The sequence below is a fragment of the Corvus hawaiiensis genome, chromosome 6 (assembly GCF_020740725.1).
Source record: "Corvus hawaiiensis isolate bCorHaw1 chromosome 6, bCorHaw1.pri.cur, whole genome shotgun sequence".
In the NCBI taxonomy this organism is placed as follows: Eukaryota; Metazoa; Chordata; class Aves; order Passeriformes; family Corvidae; genus Corvus; species Corvus hawaiiensis.
The window spans coordinates 2,069,563-2,090,615 of record NC_063218.1 but is presented as its reverse complement, the minus strand read 5'-3'; the positions used below and the strand labels follow the sequence as shown (position 1 = coordinate 2,090,615).

At 52.8% G+C, this 21,053-nt stretch overlaps 2 protein-coding genes across 4 annotated transcripts in view; both read left to right on the top strand.

Moving 5' to 3' along the window:
• The window catches only part of SOS2 (SOS Ras/Rho guanine nucleotide exchange factor 2), a 41,527-nt gene extending 39,324 nt beyond the window's left edge, over positions 1-2,203 (top strand). Inside the window, exon 23 of the mRNA XM_048307060.1 lies at positions 433-2,203. Coding sequence (XP_048163017.1) covers positions 433-942 — 510 coding nt within the window. The 3' untranslated portion in view covers positions 943-2,203. The remainder of the gene's footprint in view (positions 1-432) is intronic.
• A 1,724-nt stretch (positions 2,204-3,927) lies between these two features.
• On the top strand, positions 3,928-8,134 carry VCPKMT (valosin containing protein lysine methyltransferase). Of its 3 annotated transcripts, XM_048308340.1 has the most exons (6): positions 3,928-4,166; positions 4,298-4,408; positions 4,838-4,910; positions 5,872-5,991; positions 6,973-7,077; positions 7,709-8,134. In XM_048308340.1, the coding sequence occupies exons 1-6, from the start codon at positions 3,955-3,957 to the stop codon at positions 7,721-7,723; spliced, it is 636 nt and encodes a 211-aa protein (XP_048164297.1). In that variant the 5' UTR covers positions 3,928-3,954; the 3' UTR covers positions 7,724-8,134. The 3 variants fall into 3 exon arrangements, with proteins under 3 accessions (XP_048164297.1, XP_048164298.1, XP_048164296.1); XM_048308341.1 differs by lacking the exon at positions 6,973-7,077; XM_048308339.1 differs by having other exon boundaries at positions 6,973-8,134.
• Positions 8,135-21,053: the final 12,919 nt, after the last annotated feature.

Genomic DNA, 21,053 nt, shown 5'->3' with positions numbered 1-21,053 from the left:
AATTTCAGGAACATAATGGTCATATTCCCATCAACGGTACAGCTGTCGTGTTTCTGACAGCACCACTAGCAGAGGTCAGGAGCATTCATCATCTGTCCAAGATTGGCTCTTTATCCAAACATCTGGACAAGGGAAGTGGCTTTAAACTGAAGAAGAGTAGGTTTAGATGGGTTATTGGAAAGGAATTCTTGACTGTGAGGGTGGGGAGGCCCTGGCACAGGGTGCCCAGAGAAGCTGGGGCTGCCCCTGGATCCCTGGAAGTGTCCAAGGCCAGGTTGGACAGGGCTCGGAGCAAGCTGGGCTAGTGGAAGGTGTCCCTCCCCATGGCAGGGGGAGCAATGGGATGATCTTTAAGTTCCCTTGGAACCCAAACCATTCTGGGATTCCCTGCTCTCCATTTCTTACACCTCCTTTTTCTCCACGATTCCACAGGGAAATTCCAAGCCGGATGACGATCCTCCAGCAATTCCACCTCGGCAGCCGCCGCCTCCAAAGATCCAACCTCGAGCTCCTGCTTACACCACCCCCCTGGAGCAGCCCCTGCACAGCCCTCCTCCTCCACCCCCCCGGGACCCTCTCCCCGACACCCCGCCCCCGGTGCCACTCCGGCCGCCCGAGCACTTCATCAACTGCCCCCTGAACCTGCAGCCGCCGCCGCTGGGACGCTTCCCCCGGGATCCCGAGTGGCTGCGGGAGGCCGGCTCCGGCCCCAGCTCTCCGGGCACCCCTCCCAGCACCCCCTCTCCCCGGGTCCTGCGCCGCTGCTGCGTCATCAGCGCCAGCCACAACAACCTGGCCCAGCCGCCCGTGCCCCCCGTGCCGCCCCGGCACAACTCCAGCCCTCAGCTACCAAAACTGCCACCAAAGACTTACAAAAGGGAGCTCTCCCACCCTCCTTTGCACAGACTGTCTTTGCTAGAAAATGCAGAAACTCCTCAATGACCTTAGCCACAGTAGTCATTGACACTGGAATAGTATTTGTAAAGTTCCTCTTTTTTTTTTTTTTTATTTATTCAAAAAAAAGAAAAAAAGGCAGTGTATTTTAGTATTTTCACAAATTATGCTCTTAAAGTGCTGCTGATAAAAAAAAAAAAGGTTTAAATTGGAAAAGAATTCAGACTACACACACTCCAGCCTGTGTGGTTGGACAGCATTACCCTCAGGTGAGCAGCAGCATTGCCTTGGTTCACGTCCTCAGTGCCGACACTTCTGCCAGGACACAAAATAGACCTTTTGCACTGTAAACGACACTAAGTGAATTTAAACTGACATCATTTAATTGCACTGAGCCAAAAAAAAGGTGCGTCTGTGGAATTTTTTTCAAATTTGAGCACTAGTGGCCTTTTTTTTAATTAAGGAAACCCAACAATGGGATGATCACACTAAACGAGGCTACAGAGCGTCACGGATTTGAAACCTCCGGCCACTTGCCTTGGTGTAAGGCTGGAGGTTCCTGAGTGACAGCTCCTGTTCTGGAATATTCTCATGCCATGTCTTAATTGCCATTGATTTGCTGCTGAAGACAAAGAAAAAACAGGTTGAAATCTAAGTACCAAAATATTCGGTTGGTCTTGGTTATTTGGAGAAAGGATGAAGGAGGAGTACCCGTCTCGGATACTGGGGAGGATCCCGAGTACTTCACGTGCATCCTGTTCAGATGTGCCTTTTTTGTTTTGGTAGGCGAAGGTGTCTTAAGCTACAGAGTTTGTCTACTGTTGTGGAGAACAAAGCTATGCGCCTGTACAATTGTTTATATTGTATATTTACAGATATGCTAATCACATGTATAAATTGAAGTTGACTTCGAGGCCTATAACACAGTCTGCTACTCCTGGGATTGCATCCGGCCAGCAGCGTTTCCTCTGGCTTGGGAACAGTCTTGCCTTCCAGACCTAATAACTCCTCCTTTAGATCTACACTTACTCGTGAATCCACTTTGGAAATTGGTAGCATTTAAACCAGCAAACACTTAAAGCTTTATTAAACTTTTTAAACTGATAAGTGAATGGAACTTTTCTTTGCCAGTCAAACTCCCGTGTTTGAACTGGTGCGAGAGTGAGTCGGTTTTACTGGTAGTTCTGTAGCAGCATTTATAAAGTGGCCTTCACAAGCCACATTTTATTTACTGGTTTGTGGCCTTCTACTGTGCTTTGTATCAGAGTTCTTAACAAGATTAATAAATCACCCCAGTCTTAATTTTTAAGAACTTGAGCAGTGCGTGTTCCTTGCAATGACAAGGTTGGGAATTGCATTTTTGACAACACAAAATGCCCCAATTTTCCATGCTGCTGGTGTCACTTTGGCTCTACTTCTGCCTTTGAGGGTTGGGCCCATCCCAGGCTTCCAAATCAGACTCCAGTTCCTCATCGGTCTGCCTAAACTGCTCCCATTGCGTTGGGCATTCCATTTGGAAAATTCTCCTTCTGGGAAAGGAGAGGAGAGATATGACTGAGGAGAGATGTTAATTAGAAACACCCTGAGTTGGAAGGGATCCACCAGGATCATCGAGTCCAACTCCTGGCCCTGCACAGGATCACCCCAAGAATCCCACAGTTTTCTCCTGGGAAGATGTATTTATTTTTCCATCTGTCTCTCGGACAGTCTCTTTCTACTGCCTGTCCCCTCCATGCTCCGTCCCTGAGGAAGAAGAGAGGGGTGGAATCCATCCACACAAGGGGCGGAACACACATTCTATGGGAAAGCTGCTTCATTTTGCTAAAATAAGGTTCAAGAAGTCCCAAATTTGAGATGCATGAACTGGGAGTGCAGGTAGGAAATGGACAATGACTTGAAAAAGTGGAATTCTTTAGCAGATTCTTTGCACTCTTTTAAAGTCCCCACCGGCAGCTATTGCTAAACAGTAATATTTTTTCAGACTTTTGTGTGTTGTTGACGAGGAAAAAAATTCTCTCCCACATTTTAGAATGTACAGATGTCAGCTTTATGCCTTCCTGTACAAGTGTTTATGCTAGAACCATTTTGAATATTCCATAATAGAATATAACACTGCCATGGAAAATGGTCAAAGGCAGCGAGATTCCCACCAGTGTGGTTCAAGGAATGCCAAGAGAGCAATAAATTAACATTTCAGTTACTTCATAATTAGAGGGATAGGTAAAAAAAACAACAAAAAAACTGCTGGAGGGGAAAAATGTGAAGTTTAGGTTTGAAGTTAGCTTTTGTGGGAAAAGGCAATTCCCTCAGAAAACAACTTCTCAAGGAAGATGAGCCTCCCTTCAAGAGGAATCTGCCGACCACCACGAGGCCTCTCATTGGTCTAAAAGAAATGAAATAAACTAATAAAAACCCCTTTCTTCCACATATCCAAGGGGGGTGAAAATGTATTTTAAAATGTTGATGCAGAATCGATTCAGTTGCTTGATTAAAACCTTTTTTGTGAGTTTATTAAAACCTTTTTGTAGGTTTGTTAAGATCTTTTGTGTAGGTTTATTAAAACCTTTTTCACAGGTTTATGAAGACCTTTTCCCATAGGTTTAAGACCTTTTTGTACATTTATTAAGGCCTTTTTAAAATTTATTAAAGCCTTTTTGTACGTTTATTAAGATCTTTTTTGCAGACTTACTAAGACTTTTGTAGGTTTATTAAAACGTTTTTTGTAGGTTTATTAAGACCTTTTGTAAGTTGTCTAAGGGTGGTTTATAAGAAAACCTTCAGGAGGGCTCAGGCTGGAGCTGCTCAGGAGGGATGAGGGAGCGGCTACAGGGAATGAGGTCCTGAGGGCTCCGCGCTCCTTCAGGGACACGGCTGGAGGAATCCTGGAATCACTTCAGCTGGAAAAGTCTCCATGCTCAAGGAGCGGAGCTTCTCCCACCGCCGAGGGCGGGCAAGTACCGCCGTCCCCTCACGGCCCTCCCGCCATTTCTTCCCGCCGGGCGGGACGGGGCGGGGCGGGACGAGGATGAGGAGGGGCCGCGCCGCCTCAGAGCCGGGGCTATGGCGGGTTTCGTGAGGGAGCTGGAGCGGCGGGACGGGCCGGCGCTGCGGCTGGAGCAGCGGGCAGCCGGCGGCGTGGGCTGCGTGGTGTGGGACGCCGCGCTGGTGCTCGCCAAGTTCCTGGAGACCGGCGCCTGCCCCCTCGCCCGCCGCCACGTCCTGGAGTTGGGTGCGGGCACCGGCGCCGTCGGCATCATGGCAGCCACGCTGGGGTGAGCGGGAGCCCCTGCTCGGCGCTGGCATCTCCCTCAGACCCTTTCGATTCCTTTAAACCCTGTTTTCTATGCTGTGCGGAGCGTCCCCAGCCATTGCGTTATTCTCTAACCCCGTGCTTGTGTTACAGGGCGAACGTGACGGTCACGGACCTGGAGGAGCTGCAGGAGCTGTTGATGGTTAATATTGAGAACAACAAGCACCTGGTCACAGGGTCCGTCCGAGCCAAGGTACTGAAATGGTTTGTATGAGCCTTTGTTTAATGTCTCTGTTTAGCTTTAACGGGGCTCCTGGGTTCCGGTTGAGAAAGAGTCGGTTTAGATGGGATATTGGGAAGGAATTCCTGGCTATGAGGGTGGGGAGGCCCCTGGATCCCTGGAAGTGTCCAAGGCCAGGCTGGACTGGGCTTGGAGCAGCCTGGGATAGTGGAAGGTGTCCCTGCCCATGGCAGGAACTGGAACAGGATGGTTTTTAAGGTCCCTTCCAACCCAAACCATTCTGGGATTCTGCACTGTCTTCATTAAATTGCTAAGTTACTTCAAAACACTGCTGTGAGAGGGAACCTTAATATGAGAACACAGTAGTTAACTTTATGCTCAATTTTTTAGTTGTATGTGTTATTACTAAAGCTTATTTTCACTTTTTGTTGGTTTTTTCTTGTTCTTTTTAGGGGTGAAGATGTAACGGAATTTCAGCCTCCCCCTGATTATATACTCATGGCTGATTGCATTTACTATGAGGAGGTAAATGAGGACTTTGCTAAACCCCTACAGAAAGGTTCCTTGGGAAGGGGGTGGAATCAATGTGTTCAGTATGAGGAGTATCCAGATAAATATTGTGCTCATGTCATGGTCCCTGTGGTTTAGAGGAATATGTAGAACAAGACTGGAAAAGGCATTTTTAATAGATGTAAGGCCATCTGAGATAGAACCAGAGACTATTTTTATATTAAAAATCCCAAATTGGATGTTTGTTCCCCCTCTTTGTCTTTTTTTTTTTTTTTTTTTTTTTTTTTTTTACATTGGGAATGGTGAAGCAAAATGTGAACTGTTGAAATCATTGGTAAATGAAATTTAAAAGGGCTACATCTGCTGTTTGGGTTCTCCTCACACTTTCCTTGGGAAGGCACGAGGGGAGAAATCCTGCTCTAGCTGAGTGGTTGTTGTGGTCTGCCTTGTGTCCTCAGCTGGAGCTCTGTAGGATGTGCACAGAGAGCTGAGGGAAGCTGCAGGAAAAGGGAAATAACCTGAAAAGCCCCATGTCCCAGTGCCCTGCCAATGGCTTTAGCAGCCCCTGCCACTGAGTCCCCTGCCTGTTGGTCCCATTTCCCTGCATTGTGGTCTGGATCTGAGCCATACTCCAGGAATAACTGAGAAAACTCAGTTTTGAAGCACACCAAGTAATACTCATTGTTGTGTGCCTCAAGGAACATCCCACTCAGCAGTGTGGGATGTTTCTGGCTTGGAATCCAGTTCAGTTTCCTTGGTCAGTCTGTGAAACTCTTCTCCTGTGAGTCCCCCTTTCTCCTCTGCTTCCCAGCTTTCCCCCCCATGTTCTTCTTGTCCCAGTTAAAGTACTAAAAATAACTCCCTGGAAAGCAAAACTGGGAAGTTCTCTCTTGGGTGAAGACTTTAGCTAGAGGGTATTGTAATCAGTGAAATGAACTTGAAATCCACGTGGGAAATGTTTAACGTTTTTGGGCAGTCCTTGGAACCGTTGCTGAAGACCCTGAAGGACCTGACTGGCCCTGACACTTGTGTCCTGTGCTGCTATGAACAGAGGACTATGGGGAAGAACCCTGAAATTGAGAAAAAATACTTTGAAGTAAGTGGTTTTTAACACATTTTTCTTTTAGGCTGTTCCATTGAAAGCAGAGGGAAAATGCAAAGTTTTGCTCAGGAACTCAGAACTCTCTCCTTAGTGATAAAGCTGCTTCTGGAAAAATTCCTTCTCTCTACTGAGAGCCCATTAATAGGTGTTTTAATTGAATATTCCAGCTGATCTTGTGTGCAGGTGAGGAAAAGCAACACAGGGAAACACCTGTGTGGGGATGATGGTCAGTGCAGATTAACTCTGCACCTGTGGTGGCTGTTGAAAAGCAGCTCTTGTGCTGGATTATATGTAATAACCATAATACTGCAAAAAAAGGGAAAGGGTTGAGAATTCCAGGGGCTCGGTAGGTGTTAATCAAAGCACCTGTTTGATAATTAGTGCCTCACACTCTTGTGGGGCCCTGGCTGTGAGGAGGGCTGAGCTCTGCGTTGCTGAGGTGCTGCTCCCACAATAAACACAACAGGTGTTGGTGTTTCTGGCTGATTTCTGCTTTTTCTGTGATTTATTTCCTTCCTTGGCTTGCCAGGTTTAGCCCAGGCAATCTGAGCACATCCCAGAGCCGATGCTGGGGGGTTTTAGCCTGGTTTTTTTCTCTCCCTTTCAGTTGAGAAGGTGGGCAGGCAGGCAGGTGCTGTGGTTTGGCTTAGCACTTCAGGGATTAAAGGAAGCAAAATCATGGATTCACAGAATTCATTTAGGTTGGAAAAGTCCTCTGAGATCATCAAGTCCAACCATCCCCCAAGCACTGCCAAGGCCACCAGTAACCCATGTCCCCAAGTGCCACATCCACACATCTTTTAAATCCCCCCAAGTGTTTCATCACAAACTTAAATAGATTTTTCTGGAGCGTTGCAAGGTGTCTGTAGCTTTGCGTTGGTGCTGGAGTATTTAAGATGAGGGTAAAGGGGGGGAATGTCTGGAATGGTTGTGGAGGCCTTTGTGGAACTGTTCTGTGGGTTCTCTGGTAACCAGCTGCTTCAGAGGGACTTCGAGCTGGAAAAAATTCCCCTGGATAGGCACGACGAGGAGTATCGGAGCGAAGACATCCACATCGTGAACATCCACAGGAAGCAGGTGGTAGGTCCACAGAATCCCAGAATGCTTTGGGTTATTGGGAAGGGACCTTAAAGCTCATCTTGTTCCACCCCCTGCCACGGGCAGGGACACCTTCCCCTGGAATGGTTCATGGCACCAGTGCAGCAACTGCTGCCAGGAATTCCCAGAGCTGCTGTTTCCTTGGCACAGCGTGAGCGTTCCAGAGGTGGAGCTCCAGACTGACTCTGAAATGCTGTTAGGGGGACCCTGTGGAACCACAGCCCCCATCCCTGCTGTGCAGAGGAGCTGCTTTGTTCCCAAACAGGGTGCTCCAGGTGTCAGCCTTCTTCTTCAGCATCTCCTTTGAGCTTCACACTTCTCTTGCTTCCATGCTCTGGTGGGGTGAGATCTCCAAACTGGAGTTGGGGGGCACCAAAGTAATAAAAGTAAAATGCCCAGTGCTGCTTTTGGCACTGTGGGCTGTGCCACCCTCTCCCCAAAACCAGGCTCTAGATGTGATGCTCAGCCAGGATTGCTTTGATCATTTCTGGGTTAATTGATGCAGCGTGAAGAAAATACTTTGCATATTGTGCTGACATAACGTGCAGGCTCAGCTCTTGAACAAAACCAGGCCACTTAAAAATCTGTCATCTTTGTGAAAATCTCTTGACAGAGTTTCCCATCGTGAGGTCTCTGACCACAGGATCTGTCCCCTGGCGGAGCTCTGGAGGAGGTGGAGAGGGGATGGGGTAACACCACAGAGGGACTGTCTGCAGTGTGGTTGTGACTCATCTGCACCAAGCAGCTTCTCGCTGGCGGACTTGGCACGGGGCTCGGCAGCCGAGGTCTCGGACAGCGCCTTCCGGCAGGACAGCTGTGGGCTGGCCGTGTCTGCGGGCGCGGGGAGGTGGGGAATGGAGCCGAAGCGATTCCCGGAGCAGCGCGGGAGGCGTGTGCCGGTGCCTCTGCTGGGCAGCTGCTGTGGGAGCGGCGCTGCCGAGCGCTCACCGAGCCCATCTGCGGGCACCGCACCGAAACCTCCGCGAGGGGAAAACCGGGAGCTGCTCGACCGGCCGGTCAATAAAACTTGGGCACGGGAGATGGGTGTTGGATGGTGGGTTGTTCTTTCATCCTGCGGTTCCTTTGTCATTCCCAGCGCTCCTGGGAGGCTCATTCCAGGAGCTGGGTCGTGCACAGATGAAATGTGCCTGTGCAAAATCGTTCTGCCTTTTTGTTTTCACCTGCGCTTTTCTGGTGTAAAGAACTGCAGCGTTCAAGTTTGACACCTTCAAGTTATTCTGGTGAGCAGGTTCCTTGTGGCTGTCGGTGTTTCTACCTCTTTGAGCACAGTGGTGGCTTGGAGGAGGGATTTTGCAGGAATTCTCACTTTTCTGTGGTGGATGCAGCTGTGGAAGTTGGGTCTGTGACAGAGGCACGAGTTACTGGGGCTGGGTTTTCTCCAAAAAACTGGTGGGTTGGGAAGAGTTTTGTTTGCAGGCTCCCAGGAGTTTTCTGCACCTGCCCCAAGTTCAGGCTCCCTTTTTCTCCATTAAGAGAATTCCTTGCAAACTTCCCACATCCTAAAACACTGTCGTGGCTTGCTGAGTGCGGCAGCAATGATTAGCGAACGCGAGAACCTAATTTGTCAAACCACGTGTGTTATTTGTTACCTCGTTATGAAAAGAGCTCCTTAATTACCCAGTGGCCTGCAGGAAGGGATTTACTGGAATGTTTATACCAACATGGCTTCCCAGGTAGAAGCTCTCACTCCAGAAAAATCAGGAAAATACCCCAAATCCCAGCAGTGGTGGGATGATGTCCCAAAGAGCAAAGGGATGGCATCACACTGGGACACTCTGGCACCCTGCTTGGTGGTGGGGGTGATGCAGAGAGGAGCAGCCTTTCCCAAGGGTTTGGAGCTGATGGAATAACTGTTTTATCTACAGGACGTGTGGTATCAGCACTTCCTTTTGCACAGGGCTCGGATCCCTTCTTCAGAAGAAAAAGGGAGGAAGTTTGTGCTTTTTCTTCCCTGCTGGCTGCTGCTCTGCTGTGCCCTCAGCTTCGGGCCTACAGCACTCGGGCTGTGACTGTCCCTGGGTGACAGGGACCTCGTGGGAGGGGGCTGGGCTCTGTCACCCCGTGCGTCACCTCCCGTCACTGGCTGCGCCCAACGAGGGGATGTAAAACCCAACTGCTGCTGCTGCTGCTCCGCAGCTGTGGAGAGGAAACCGCCGCTAACCAGGGCAGCAGGGAGGGGCTGCCTGTCCCCAGAGCCACCACGTGAAACAGCTGCTTTTTGGGGAGAAAAAAGGGCTTTTGGAAAGGGGGATGGGATCCTCCTGGGGCTCAGCTCCACCGTGTCTGGAGAGGCTGGTGGCTGCCTGCTCTGAACTAGGAGAGGGTGTGGAGCCCTCATGGAAAATGGGATGCGAGGGAGGTGGTGATCCTGATTCTTGCCAACCTCTCTCTTCTCTCACCTGTCCTGTTTGTCCCAGTTGGATTTGTCCTGATTCCTTGGAGAGAGAGAGAGAGTGTTTTGGTGCCACTTCTGTTAAACACGGGGGCTCTTTGGAGAAGTCTGGTTGTGACAGAGTCAGGCTCTGCCCGGCCTCTGGGGCACAGCAGGTGCTTTGGAGAGCTATCCCTGGCAGTCCCTCCTGCCATGCCAGCCCAGATCTGTCCCAGCTTCTCCACATAAGAGAGCTCATCCCTGGGCTCTACCTTCAGGCTGGCTGTGGTGGGAACCAGCAGCACCAAATCCACCACATCCCAGCTGAGTACCCAGCCTGTGCCTCACCTTGCTGAGATTTGGTTGCATCCTTCCAAGAGAGAGCAGGAAGGTGTTGCTGCTGTGCTGCTCCTGTGCTGCTGCTGTGGGAGCTGGTTTGGTGCCACAGCAGAGATGTTTGGGAGTCTGAGGCATTTGCCTAAAGTCATGCTTAAATCATGGATAATTTTCTGGCATGATTTCAACACCAGCTCAAGTGATGGGAAACTGTGTGGGCTGTGGGTGCGGAGGTCACGCGTGATTTTCCTGGGAGAGCCGTGATGCTCCTGTGCTGGGTGAGCCCACAGCCCTGGAGGGTGGCTCTGCCCTGTCCCTCTGGTGACAGCAATGGTAGTGCCACCATCCTTTGGTCCCTCTGGGCCTTTGCTAGGCTGCTCACTCACGGCTATGACAGCCGCTGGAACTGTTCCGGTTCTGCTTGGATCGAGGGCGCGCAGTCCGGGAGGGAGCACAGCGTGCGATGCCAGCTCAGCACCAGCCACATAAATCACTGATGGCTTCTTGTCGTGGTATCAGTCACAACCCAGCTCAGAAACTGTGGGACCTGTGATGCTCCATGGCTATTTTTCCATTTTCTAGGAAAAACAGGAGTAGCTGCCAAAAAGAGTGCCCCAGTCCAGGTCCGGCCATCCATGAGTGATTCCCGGTGCTGCAGCAGAGCCCCCTGGGCCTGTGTGGGGCCAGGACCTTCTCCCACAAATCCCACAGGGCTCGTGGCTTTGCTTGGGAAAGTGTCCTCCCCAGCTGTATAATCACTTTCCGTGGCATGTAAGCCTGGACAAATGGACTCTCCTCTTAGAAAATGATACTTCTTGCCTGCAGCATTAAGACAGAGTGTTGGAAAAGGGTTTTTATTCCTGTGGATCTGCTCCCACCAGCTGCGGTGGACTCCTGGTACATGGGCAAACAGTTAAACGGTGTCTTGGGTTGATTCTGTGGCTGCTGCTGCCGTTGTGCCATTTCCTGAGGAGCTGAGGAGCAAACAGCACAGTGACAACGGCACAGTGCCACCGGCACAGTGCCACAGTCACTCACTCAGTGACAGATCACATCTGGGGGCTCTCCCATCCCTGCTGCACCTGCCTCCCACTTCATGGGGCCCTGGGAGGTGGGCAGTGCATGGAGGGCCTGGATCAGGGGAAATGGCTTCCCACTGCCACAGGGCAGGGTCAGATGGGATACTGGGGAGAAGTTTTTAGCTGTAAGGGTGGGGAGGCCCTGGCACAGGGTGCCCAGAGAAGCTGGGGCTGCCCCTGGATCCCTGGAAGTTTCCAAGGCCAGGTTGGATGGGGCTTGGAGCAGCCTGGGATAGTGGAAGGTGCCCACAGCCAAGGGTGGAACAAGATGAGCTTTGAGGTCCCTTCCAACCCAAGCTATTCAGGGATTCCATGATTTCAAACACCAGGTGTTTTGGCAGCCCAACCTGGGGGATGGAGATGTTCCTTGGTGACAGTGGTGGTGTGGATGTGGCTCCTTGGCCTGGCCCACGCTGCCAGCACTGCCCCATGAGTGCCCATACGGTGTGAGGGATGCAGGAAGAGGGATCCCAGCCTTCCCCTCCTGAAATGGTGTCAGTTTGATCTGCTTGCTGCCAGTGCAGTGTCCTGTCATCCCAGGGTGGGGAAGCCGTGGGACTGTGGTCTTGTGGTCTCCTTTCACATCCTGAAACAAAAAAAGTTTCTTTTCTGAGGCCATGCAAACTGTGAGGTTTGTGCAGCACCGAGGCCCCAGAGTGCCTGTTCCTGCACCCATGGGCAACCAGAGCTGTGCATTCCAGCCCTGAGTCCGAGTGTTTGGGCACTCCCAGTCCCAGGGAGTGACCAGGACCTCCAGGGTGATGGTGATCCACATTTGTGTCCTTCTTTTGAGGATCAGCTTCTCCCAGCCACCATCCCGTGGGAAGTGGAAGAAAGATGACAATGAGCAGAGAAAAAGCAGTGGCTGAAATTGTCAAACTATTTTGGCCTGTGGAGACGTTTTTGGAGGCTGTTTCCCAAATTCCCCTGTGGGATGGATGTCTGAGTCCAGCCTGGGTTTGCCATGGGAGGTTTGTCCCATCCCTGAGAGCTGTGGGACCTCGTGCCCAAGGCTGTGTGGTCCACAGGCAGCACCTCCATCTTCAACCCTGTAATTATCCTGTGCCAGTAATTCCTGCCCTCACCAGCTCCCATGAGGAAGGTGGGGGCAGCCGAGGGCTTGTTGGGGTGACTCTGACCAGGAGGCGAACCAGGGCTCCCACTTGGGCGTGGCTGTTTCTTTATCCCTCTTGTGCTTCTGGGTTTGCTTTTTTGGGGTTTTTTAAAAAGGAAACCTATGAAACGGGAAAGGCTGAGGAAGTGAGAAAGCAGCAGTGGGCAGGAGGGAAGTGGGGCTGCCTTGGGGAAGCAGCCGGGCTGGGATGTGGCCCCTGGTACCCTGCCAGCGCTAGCTGGGAAGTGCGGGACGTCCCCGTGTCCAGCTGCCAGCAGGACGGGGAGGACGCGTGGCAGAGCCCTCTCGTTCACACTGCCATGAGTTCACCCCTTTCCTTCCTCTCCCTGCGACCAGGCGGAAAAAAGTCACGTTTTTCCCGCTGTTCCGTGTCTGCCCTGGAGAAGGGTTTGCTGAGGGTGATGCAGCGCTGGCAGCCTTGAGGCCCCATCCCGGCACGTCCCCATGCCGGCATGTCCCTGTCCCTGCATGTCCCCGGCCCTGCTGAGCCCGCGCTTCCCATTGTGCCCGAATCCTCTGACTCATCCGTCTCTGCTCCGCTCCAGCGCAATCCCCGGCGCGTGGCCGCCACCGGCTCACGGCGTTTCTGTTCCCCCTGTGGGGCAGGGATCGGCCGCTTCTCTTCCCACCCTGCCCGGCCTCCGGAGCCCGTCCCGCCTCCAGCTCAGCAGCAGCACAATCCTGGCCTGACATCCTTGGAGCAGGGGCTGAATCCCCTTCTGGTTCGGATCTCTGCGTGCCAAGAGGGAAAACATCCATTGCTGGATGTCTCCCTGGCCGCTCCCTGCCTCTCCATATGCATCCATGCCCGCGTGCTGGCACCAGTTTCCATGCCCAGCGTGGTGCACGGACCCATTCCCAGTGCAGGCTCCGGGAATCTGGTCTGAAGCCGTGGATGAAGTTGTTGGTGACAGTTTCTGTGGGTCTTGCTCCACCTGCCCAGCCCAGCAGTGCCAGCCTGACCCAGCTGATGCCTGGTGGCCTCTGAGGGCTGGCAGGGCCATGTGGAGGGATGTTGTCCACACTTCCCTGTGGATTCCCAAGCTTGAGCCACCCTCCATGAGTGCAGGATCCCACAGGTTGCCTTAAATAAAAAAAAAATTAAAAAAGAACTAACCTGGAACAGCTGCCCCCAGGCTGCTGCTTCATCCTGCCGAGCATGTTCAGGTGCTAAATCCAGCATGGCTGGGTTTGGGGCAGGGCATCAATTTTTTGGGGAGTGCACAATTTTTGGGAGAGTACATCACTTTTTTGGGATGTGCATTTTAGGGAGAGCAGTGTGGATTCAGATGTTGCTTCCCACAGCTTTTTCTGGTGCATGCAGAACCCAGTTTTCTCAGGACCCTGGGACATCCAAGAGCCCTGGCAGGAGAAGAACTCAAGTGGGATGGGGCAGGTGGGCTCTGTGAATCCCACAGGAGCTGGGATGTTCCCACAGGAGTCAGGAAGTCCCCAGGGAAGCCAGGAGGATCCCTCCACCCACACCATGGCTGAGTCACTCCTGCAGGTTTGGCACACGCAGGAGTGTTTTGCACCCACCACTCCATGTCCTCCATCCCATTTAGGTGCCCAGTTTCCTTTGGATTTGAGTGCAAGGAAGGAGTTAAGCAGCTACAGGCTTGTGTGGATTTGGGCCAGATATTTAAAGATCCAGGGCTGGGAAGGGAAAGGGGAGGTGTGATACTCTCCAAACGCTCCCTGCAAACACCTCGGAGGCTCCCGCTGCCGGTGCTGTCCCTGCACTCCCGACAGTGGCTGGTGGGGGAGAGGCAGAAAATGCCTTTCTCCTATTTTTAGCTCTTCCACGGTGTCATTAGAATAATCTGGGATTGGAGAATGTAGCTGTGCAAAATTGCCTGGGAAGGTAGAACTCAAAATGCGAAGGTTTGGGATGCTGCAGGGTAGAGGTGATGGGGATGGAGAGGAGACACGTGGCAACGGTCCAGTGGGAGCTGCCCAGGGAGTGCCGGTGGTGGCAGGGACGATCCGTGCTGATGTGACACAGCAATTAATAGACACGTCCTTAATTACATCCCAGGAGAGGGGGGTTTAAATAGAGATGAGGCGCCTCCCAGGGTGGGTTATCCAGGCCAATGGGACGTGCTCAGCCCTGGGCCATTGCTGGGGACACGTTTGCAGCCTTGTCAGTGATGCCACCAGGCTCCTTGCCCTGTCTGTGACAGTGTCCCCTCAGTGCAGCCCTTGCAAATGCTGTCTGGAGCCCAATGTGTCAGGAATAAAATACATCAGGAAGAGCTGAGCTAAATGGAGGAGCTCAGCAAGGCCTTGTCAGGGAATGTCCTGCTGAGCCAGGACCAAACCAGTAGAAACTACACCCAGAATCGGCTCCCTCTGAGCTGGAGCTCGTGCAGGAGCCACAGCCCTGGGCACTGTCCCAGCTCACAGCCACCCTCCGCCCCACACGGGTCACCCGCCCTCCTCCTCCTCCTCCTTTGCCCCTTGGACAACTTGGCAAAGTCCAAAGCTAAACATTAGCTCAGGTCTCAGAGCAGCTGCCAGTGGTCAGTGTGCCGCCTGCAGCCGTCCCCTGGCCGGTTGGACCTCGTCCCCTTGGACTCAGCCTCTGCTTCCACGTGTTTCTCTCCCTCATTTAAGGCACTGCCTGGTCCTTCCGCGGCCGCCTGGGGCCAACCATCATTTATTCACCTTATACCCAGTCTGTGCCCAGAAAAGCAGCATCTCCCTAGCACATCCTCCATGGTCCCCACCAAAGCCCTTCCTCATTGTTCTGCTGCCTTTGCACCTTCCAGTTCCCCTTGCCCCCTCCTCCTTTCTGTCCCTTGAGTTCAGCCTGCCAAAAACTGCAAATCGAAACTGTTGGGTGTTTCTTTGGCTGCACCCCGTTCCTGGTGGGGGTTCACTGGGACCATCCTGAATTTGTGGTACCTCCATGCTGAGTCTTCTTTTCTTTTTGGCAAACCAGATCATGGGAAAAAACTTGGGACCCAGGTTGGAGAACATCCTTCCAATCCCCAGGCATCCTCCATGCCAGGTTGGAAGTGGACCAGAGCATCTTCCTCTGCAGCCAGACATGAAACAGAGGTCAGAGGCTCATGGTAAACCCTGAGCAAGTGGGTATTAAGTCTTGGAGGCTGAGTAGGACCCAGTGGGTGTTTGGAGTGGGGCCTTGGAAGATGGTACCACAACCAAGCCAACTGGGAAAATGGGAAAAAAGAGTCACCCCCAGCAGCGCTATGACCACGAGTCCCAGACCACCTCCCCTCCCTCATGCCTTGCCCAGACTGGCTCTCAGAAGGTCTTTTTCTGGGAATAAGCCCCACTCAAGACAGGGATGGCTCCTCTCCACCCCCAGCGTTGCCACCCCACCCCACCCCAACCATCCCAAGGGATCCCGTGGCTCCGTTTGAACGCCGCTGGAGTGCTCTCCTTGCACGGTTAATTGGATTTGGCTGCTGCGACAGAAGGGCCGAGGATTAGAATGAAGGGGAGGAATTACAGGCGGGGGCGGGAGCTGCCCTCGGGGTCTTTTGTCCCCGGGGATTATTGGCAGGGGCTGACGGACAGGGTTGGATGTCGTGGTTCGGGAAAGTCGCTGTGATCACAGGCGGTGTAATCGTGGTCGGTGTGATCACTTTGTCACAGCCTCGTGGGTGGCCCTGGGGTGGGTGTGGGGGACGTGGGATTGACCCCCTCCATGGACAAACCTCCAGCTCTCCTCAGGCTCAGAGCTCAGTGCTGGAAATGCAGGATGCTCCCGGTGCCTTTGCAGGAAGGAGGCTGCTCTGTCCGCATCCACACCCAGGGTTTGCCCAATGCACTGGGCACAAACGTCTAAATAGTGTTAAACTAGCAAAAAAAAAAAAGCTTGGTGGTGCCAGCACTTGGGATTTTTGGCAATTCCCGGCTTGGGGAGGACACTGGATCTGCTGTGGGTCATCTGGGAGCTGACAAAGCAGCCAGAGCATGGTTTATCCAACCAAACCAAAATTCAAAATCCAGTGGAAGCGAGAAAGCGATGTAGGACAGAGCTAGAAGTCACCAAGTCACCTCCCTACTCAGAGACCACCTAGGCATCCCCTGGAATGAGGCAAATTCAACATGTTGTGGCAGTGTGGGAATTCCAGAGGCAAATTCTGGGGGCAAATCCCGAGGACTTGGTGAGGCAGCAGGAGCCAGGTCAGACCGTGACACCACTCACCCTTTATTTAGGCAGGCCACTGCCATCCTCTCCCTCCTCCCTATTTATTTTGGGAGACTGGAGAGAGCATAGCTCATCCTTGCAGCCATACTGGTCATGCAGGACCCAAATCCATCTGGGAGGGCCGGGAGAGCCGGGAGCTGCTCGGGGCAGCCGGAGCTGTGCAAGGCAAGTCGGAGCAGTCCGGGAACAGGAAATACCTGCTGCACCTCATGGCAGGGATTACGGGCGTGGCCGCCGGGGTGTGGCCGCCACGGACAGAGAGACTCTGCTCCCAGACTCTGCTCCCTGCCTCTACTCCCAGACTGCTCCCAGACTTATGAATTCAGCCATTAAAAAAGGAGGACGAGTGACCAAAGGATGAGGAGTAGTGCAGGTGCCCTTTGTAGCTACTTTGCTCCAGGCGCTGGGCAAAGTGACCACCATGGCCCAGGAGCTGTGGGAAGAGGGAACACACAGGCACCAGGCTGCCTGAAGATGGCCAGAAATCTCCTTTTCCACCCAAATCGCCTTTTGCCCCCGAATTCCCAGCTTGCAGCCAAACCCTGACATCAACAGGTTTGGCAAAGCCAAGAATGTGATTCACTCAGGGAAAACTGGGTGATTCCATAGGGATGGGGTGGCAACATGACGGGCTCTGGGCACAGTGTGGGGTCTGTAATGAGCCTGACAATCTTTGGTCAACGGGATTTTTCCCACAGGAGAGGGGAAAGGTTTCACGCTGCCCAACGTGGCGCTCGGCGTCCACCGTGCAGGAGTTAATTGGGTTTTCTTTATGCTAATTGCAAGGGGAAGTGAAGAATGCCCTTAATTAATTGGAGGGCAAATCAGCCGTGCAGAACGGGCCGGATTTACCAACCCATGCACAAAAATCTCGGCTCTCCCTCTTGCCATAGCAACGGGAAAACGCAGGGGATTCTGCTTGTTCAGCCAAAAAAACAGCCGGGATACCCTCCTGTGTTACCCTCACTGGTGAACAGGTCCTTCCCAGGGAAAATTAAGACTCAAAATAAGATTTTTGGGGATTAAAAGACTCCTGGGGAGGTGCAGGGTGCAGGGAATGGTTGGATTTGTCTTGTGCTGAGGGCCTTGGTGGGGTCCAATGGGACTTGTCATGACTGGAGGCATCTTGTAAGACCCAGCGTGGAGCCCTGGGAAGAATGTTTGTTCCAGGACAGATGTGGTTCACTCCAGGTTCTCCCACCCTTCTTCCCAGCGTGACCTAAATCCATTTGTATGGGAAGAGGGGTGGGATTAACATGTTCCCCTCTGCATAAATAATAATAAAAAATCTGCCCTAAAAAAATAACAACATTCACTCTTGTGAATCAAACTTTGGGAGCAGAGGAAGGCTTTGGAGAGACCCCAGAGCTCGCCTCCGCAGCCGCTCCCAGTGGGAAATTAGATGTTTTCTCCACTTCCATTCCAAGCCTGAAACATCCCTGCCGAGACAGCTGGTTCCACAGGTCCAAAAAAAACCCCGTGTGAGTATGAAAATCATATTGAAAAGAGCTGAAATTTAATTAGGTCACATCCTTGTGATCTGGTGATGCAAATCAGCGCCTGGCACACCGAGGCTCTGCCTGGAAAATGTGACAGCGGTTAATGAGGAAAGCACGCCGGTGGGATTTCCCTCCCAAGCTGAACAGCTGGGGAAAACATCAGGAAAACTTTGTATCCCTCTGGATTGCTGTCAGGTGAAACCCTCCTGTGGGGCTGTTTCGGGCCTGGAGCAAAACGGGGGCTCCCACCTGGGGCTGCAGCACGGGCGATGCTCGTTGGCATCAGGATGGAGTCAGTCACTGGATTGGCCCTGTAATTCCAACTGGAGCTTTCCCAGGGAGGCCAACGGGCACTGTCAGCCCCCCAGCTGTGGGATGCGGGTCAATATTGACCCTCTGGTTCATCTGCACCCACTGTGGGTGCCATGGATTCACGAGCGGGTGCCAAAGTTTGTGCTCCAGTTTGTGGTGCTGAGATTGACCCCCCAACATGTCCATGCTGGGGCTGATCCCTCCCTCCTTTTGGGGGAAAACCCAGTGATTTTTACACATGCTGTCCAGGACATATGCTGGGTGTAAATCCATGGGGAGAACTCCCCACAGGAACCCTTGGGACTTCTCATGATCCATATCTTTTGTTGCCTCTGGGATCAAACAACTCTCCACTTCCAGCTTTGGCTCTGGAAAATGAAAGGGAAACCTTCTCCCAGCCCCAGCAGCAGCTTTTCCACCACATCTCTGTGATCCAGCCTCCTGCAACCCCACTTGTGATGTCTCAGATATTTTACACACACTTGTAAGGCTCAGTTTGGGAGGAGAGAGCCAGGCCACAGCTCCATTGCTTGGCAACAGATTTCCTTCCCAAAAATCCCACCCCAAACCCAAGTGTTATATATAATTCAGTGGGAAGGCCTGCAGGCAACGCCCTGAGAATGCTGTCGGGGCAGCCTGAGCTGTGAGAGCTTTGTGGAGGGGATATTTTGGGAAGAGGGGAGTTGGTGCTGGGAAGACACGGCTGGGTGATGGGGAGGTGCTCCCAAGATTTCACACTCGTGTAAAGAAAGGGCAGAAATGCCCAGATGCAGTTCCTGAGTCTCCCACAAACCAAGAGAGGATGGTGTGTCTGCCCAAAAAATCCCATGACAGCACTTGGAGCCACATCAGAGCCTTTTTTTCCTTGCCATGACCCCCCAGCAGCCCAGAGAAGCTGTGGCTGCCCCTGGATCCCTGGAAGTGTCCAGGGCCAGGTTGGACGGGGCTTGGAGCAGCCTGGGATAGTGGGAGGTGTCCCTGCCCATGGCAGGGAGTTGGAACTGATGAACTTTGAAGTTCCTTCTAAACCAAACCATTCTGGGATTCTATACCGTGTGGTGTCATCGGGTTTATCTGATCCATAAAATCTGGGATTCATTGAACACAAATATAGACAAACCTTTCCATTTATTTATAAATATATATATATAAAAATACAAATGAATCTTTGCAATTGGAGCCAGCAGCAGTCTTTGGGTTTTTTTCCCTTTCCCTAAGCTCACCCCCAGCACAGAAATTGATTTAGATCCAATTTCAATCCATATTTAAAGGCATTTCCATCCAGCTCCGGGCCTGAGCACGGCCCCACGCACAGACTGCAGCCAAGCTGAGCACATTCAATGTTGGCTCTGCTGCAGAAACATCATCCCATTCTTTTTCCAAGAGCTCCAAGCTGACAAAGCAGCTGGCCTGGAAAGATGCTCAGGGAGCTCTGGCCCTGGATCACCCAGCCCTGGCTGCTGGGAAGAGCTGCTGGTCCTCCTGGTCCAGTTGGCCTTTTCCAGCTTTATCTTGAGGGGGCAGCACAGATCCCACCAAAGCTCATGGAGAGGTTTTGGACCTACTGGAGGATCCCAAATCCCCAACCTGATTCTTCTCCTGGAAAATGGATCCTGCAAACGAACACACCACATGCATCCCCCTTCTAGCGCAGACGGGGCCTTTGCCAGCACAAGCAATGCCAGCACAGCTGGAGTCTGGATTTCCTCGTGTATTTGGGAAGCAGCTTCATATCTTGCATTAATTGCTTTGTTAATTACCATCATCTCCCTCCGCAGCGTCTCTGGGGGAGCGCTGATGATGCGCTCCTTGGCCACGCTGGATCACTGGGGTTTTTTCCCAACCCCGTTTATTTATTAGCTGGGATTACCTTCCAAACTAACCGGATTGAATATTTTTGTTCCACTTGGGCAAGACTTTATTGACCGTGGAGAGGCAGAAATCTCTGCCACACACCCACGGCGCGGGCGGAGACGCCGAGGTCAGGACAGGGCAGCCGGATCGACGTCCCAAGCCCAAAGGGACCTGGGGAAGCAGCAACTCGGGCATCATTTTTTCCTCCGTACTGCTCCCAAAAGCCTCGCTGTTGGCACTTAACTGACTCCAGACACGCTGTATGTGCACGTACATTCCTTGGCCATGCGATCAGACCGGAAAAGATTGCCTTCAGCCCAGGAACCGCAGCGGGAAGGAGGCTGGGAAGAGCTGTGCAGTCACCGGGGCGGGAGCGCTGCAGCCTCCAGAAAAGCTGCAGTCAACACTTTTTTTTTTAGGAGACGTGGTGCTAAAAGAGGAACCGCTGCGGGACGCGCGGATGGAAAGGCTGAGATGGGTGGGGGGGGGCGGGGGGAGGGAAGTGCTGTTATTTTGGCAAAATCCCTCTTTCCTCTTGCAAATCTCCCTGCGGGAGGACTTTGCGCAGCACGAGCGCCTGTCCGCGCGTCCGAGCCCCTCCCAGGATCCCGCTCCAAGGAGCCGGCGTCTCCCAGGAGCCTGGGCTGTGTTAGGGACCGCTCCCACCGGCACGGCCGAGTCCCAGGGTGGCCGAGAGCACCTCCCCCTGCCGGGCTCACTCCCAGACCAGCGGGGCAATGCCCAAACCACATTCCAGGTGGGAACCGTAGCCAGATCCAGGCAGCATCCCCGCGCTCGCGCCACGTGTCTGGAAGGCAGCATAGTCCCGACCCTCACAGGGAGAGTCTTGCTCCAGTCCCTCAAACCTCGTGTTCCAGATCCCACTCTGCTCCCACTAAGCAGCCCCCCGAGCTGCCATTGCGAAGCTCAGCATCCCCAAAACCTGACCACGATCAATTTTGGCAACACCTGCGCGGCCGAGCGATCGTGTCGCAGCTCCAAGCACGGGGTGCTCGGGCAGGAACATGCCGAGCTCTGCGCTTTGCCGAGCATCCCCGGAGCGGGATGGGATGCTCGGGAGCTGTGGCAGGAGCGGGGCTGAGCCCCCAATTCCCTCTGGATGGAATGCGCCTTCCATGCTCCAACAGCCCCACTCTGGAGCGGCTGC

What these genes read in the sequence shown, in the direction of transcription:
- VCPKMT (XM_048308339.1), top strand. Translation starts at nt 3,955, where the DNA reads ATGGCGGGTTTCGTGAGGGAGCTGGAGCGGCGGGACGGGCCGGCGCTG. An exon ending in ATCATGGCAGCCACGCTGGG is followed by an intron (nt 4,167 to 4,297) that starts GTGAGCGGGAGC and finishes CTTGTGTTACAG; the next exon opens with GGCGAACGTGACGGTCACGG. An exon ending in TTGAGAAAAAATACTTTGAA is followed by an intron (nt 5,992 to 6,972) that starts GTAAGTGGTTTT and finishes TCTGGTAACCAG; the next exon opens with CTGCTTCAGAGGGACTTCGA.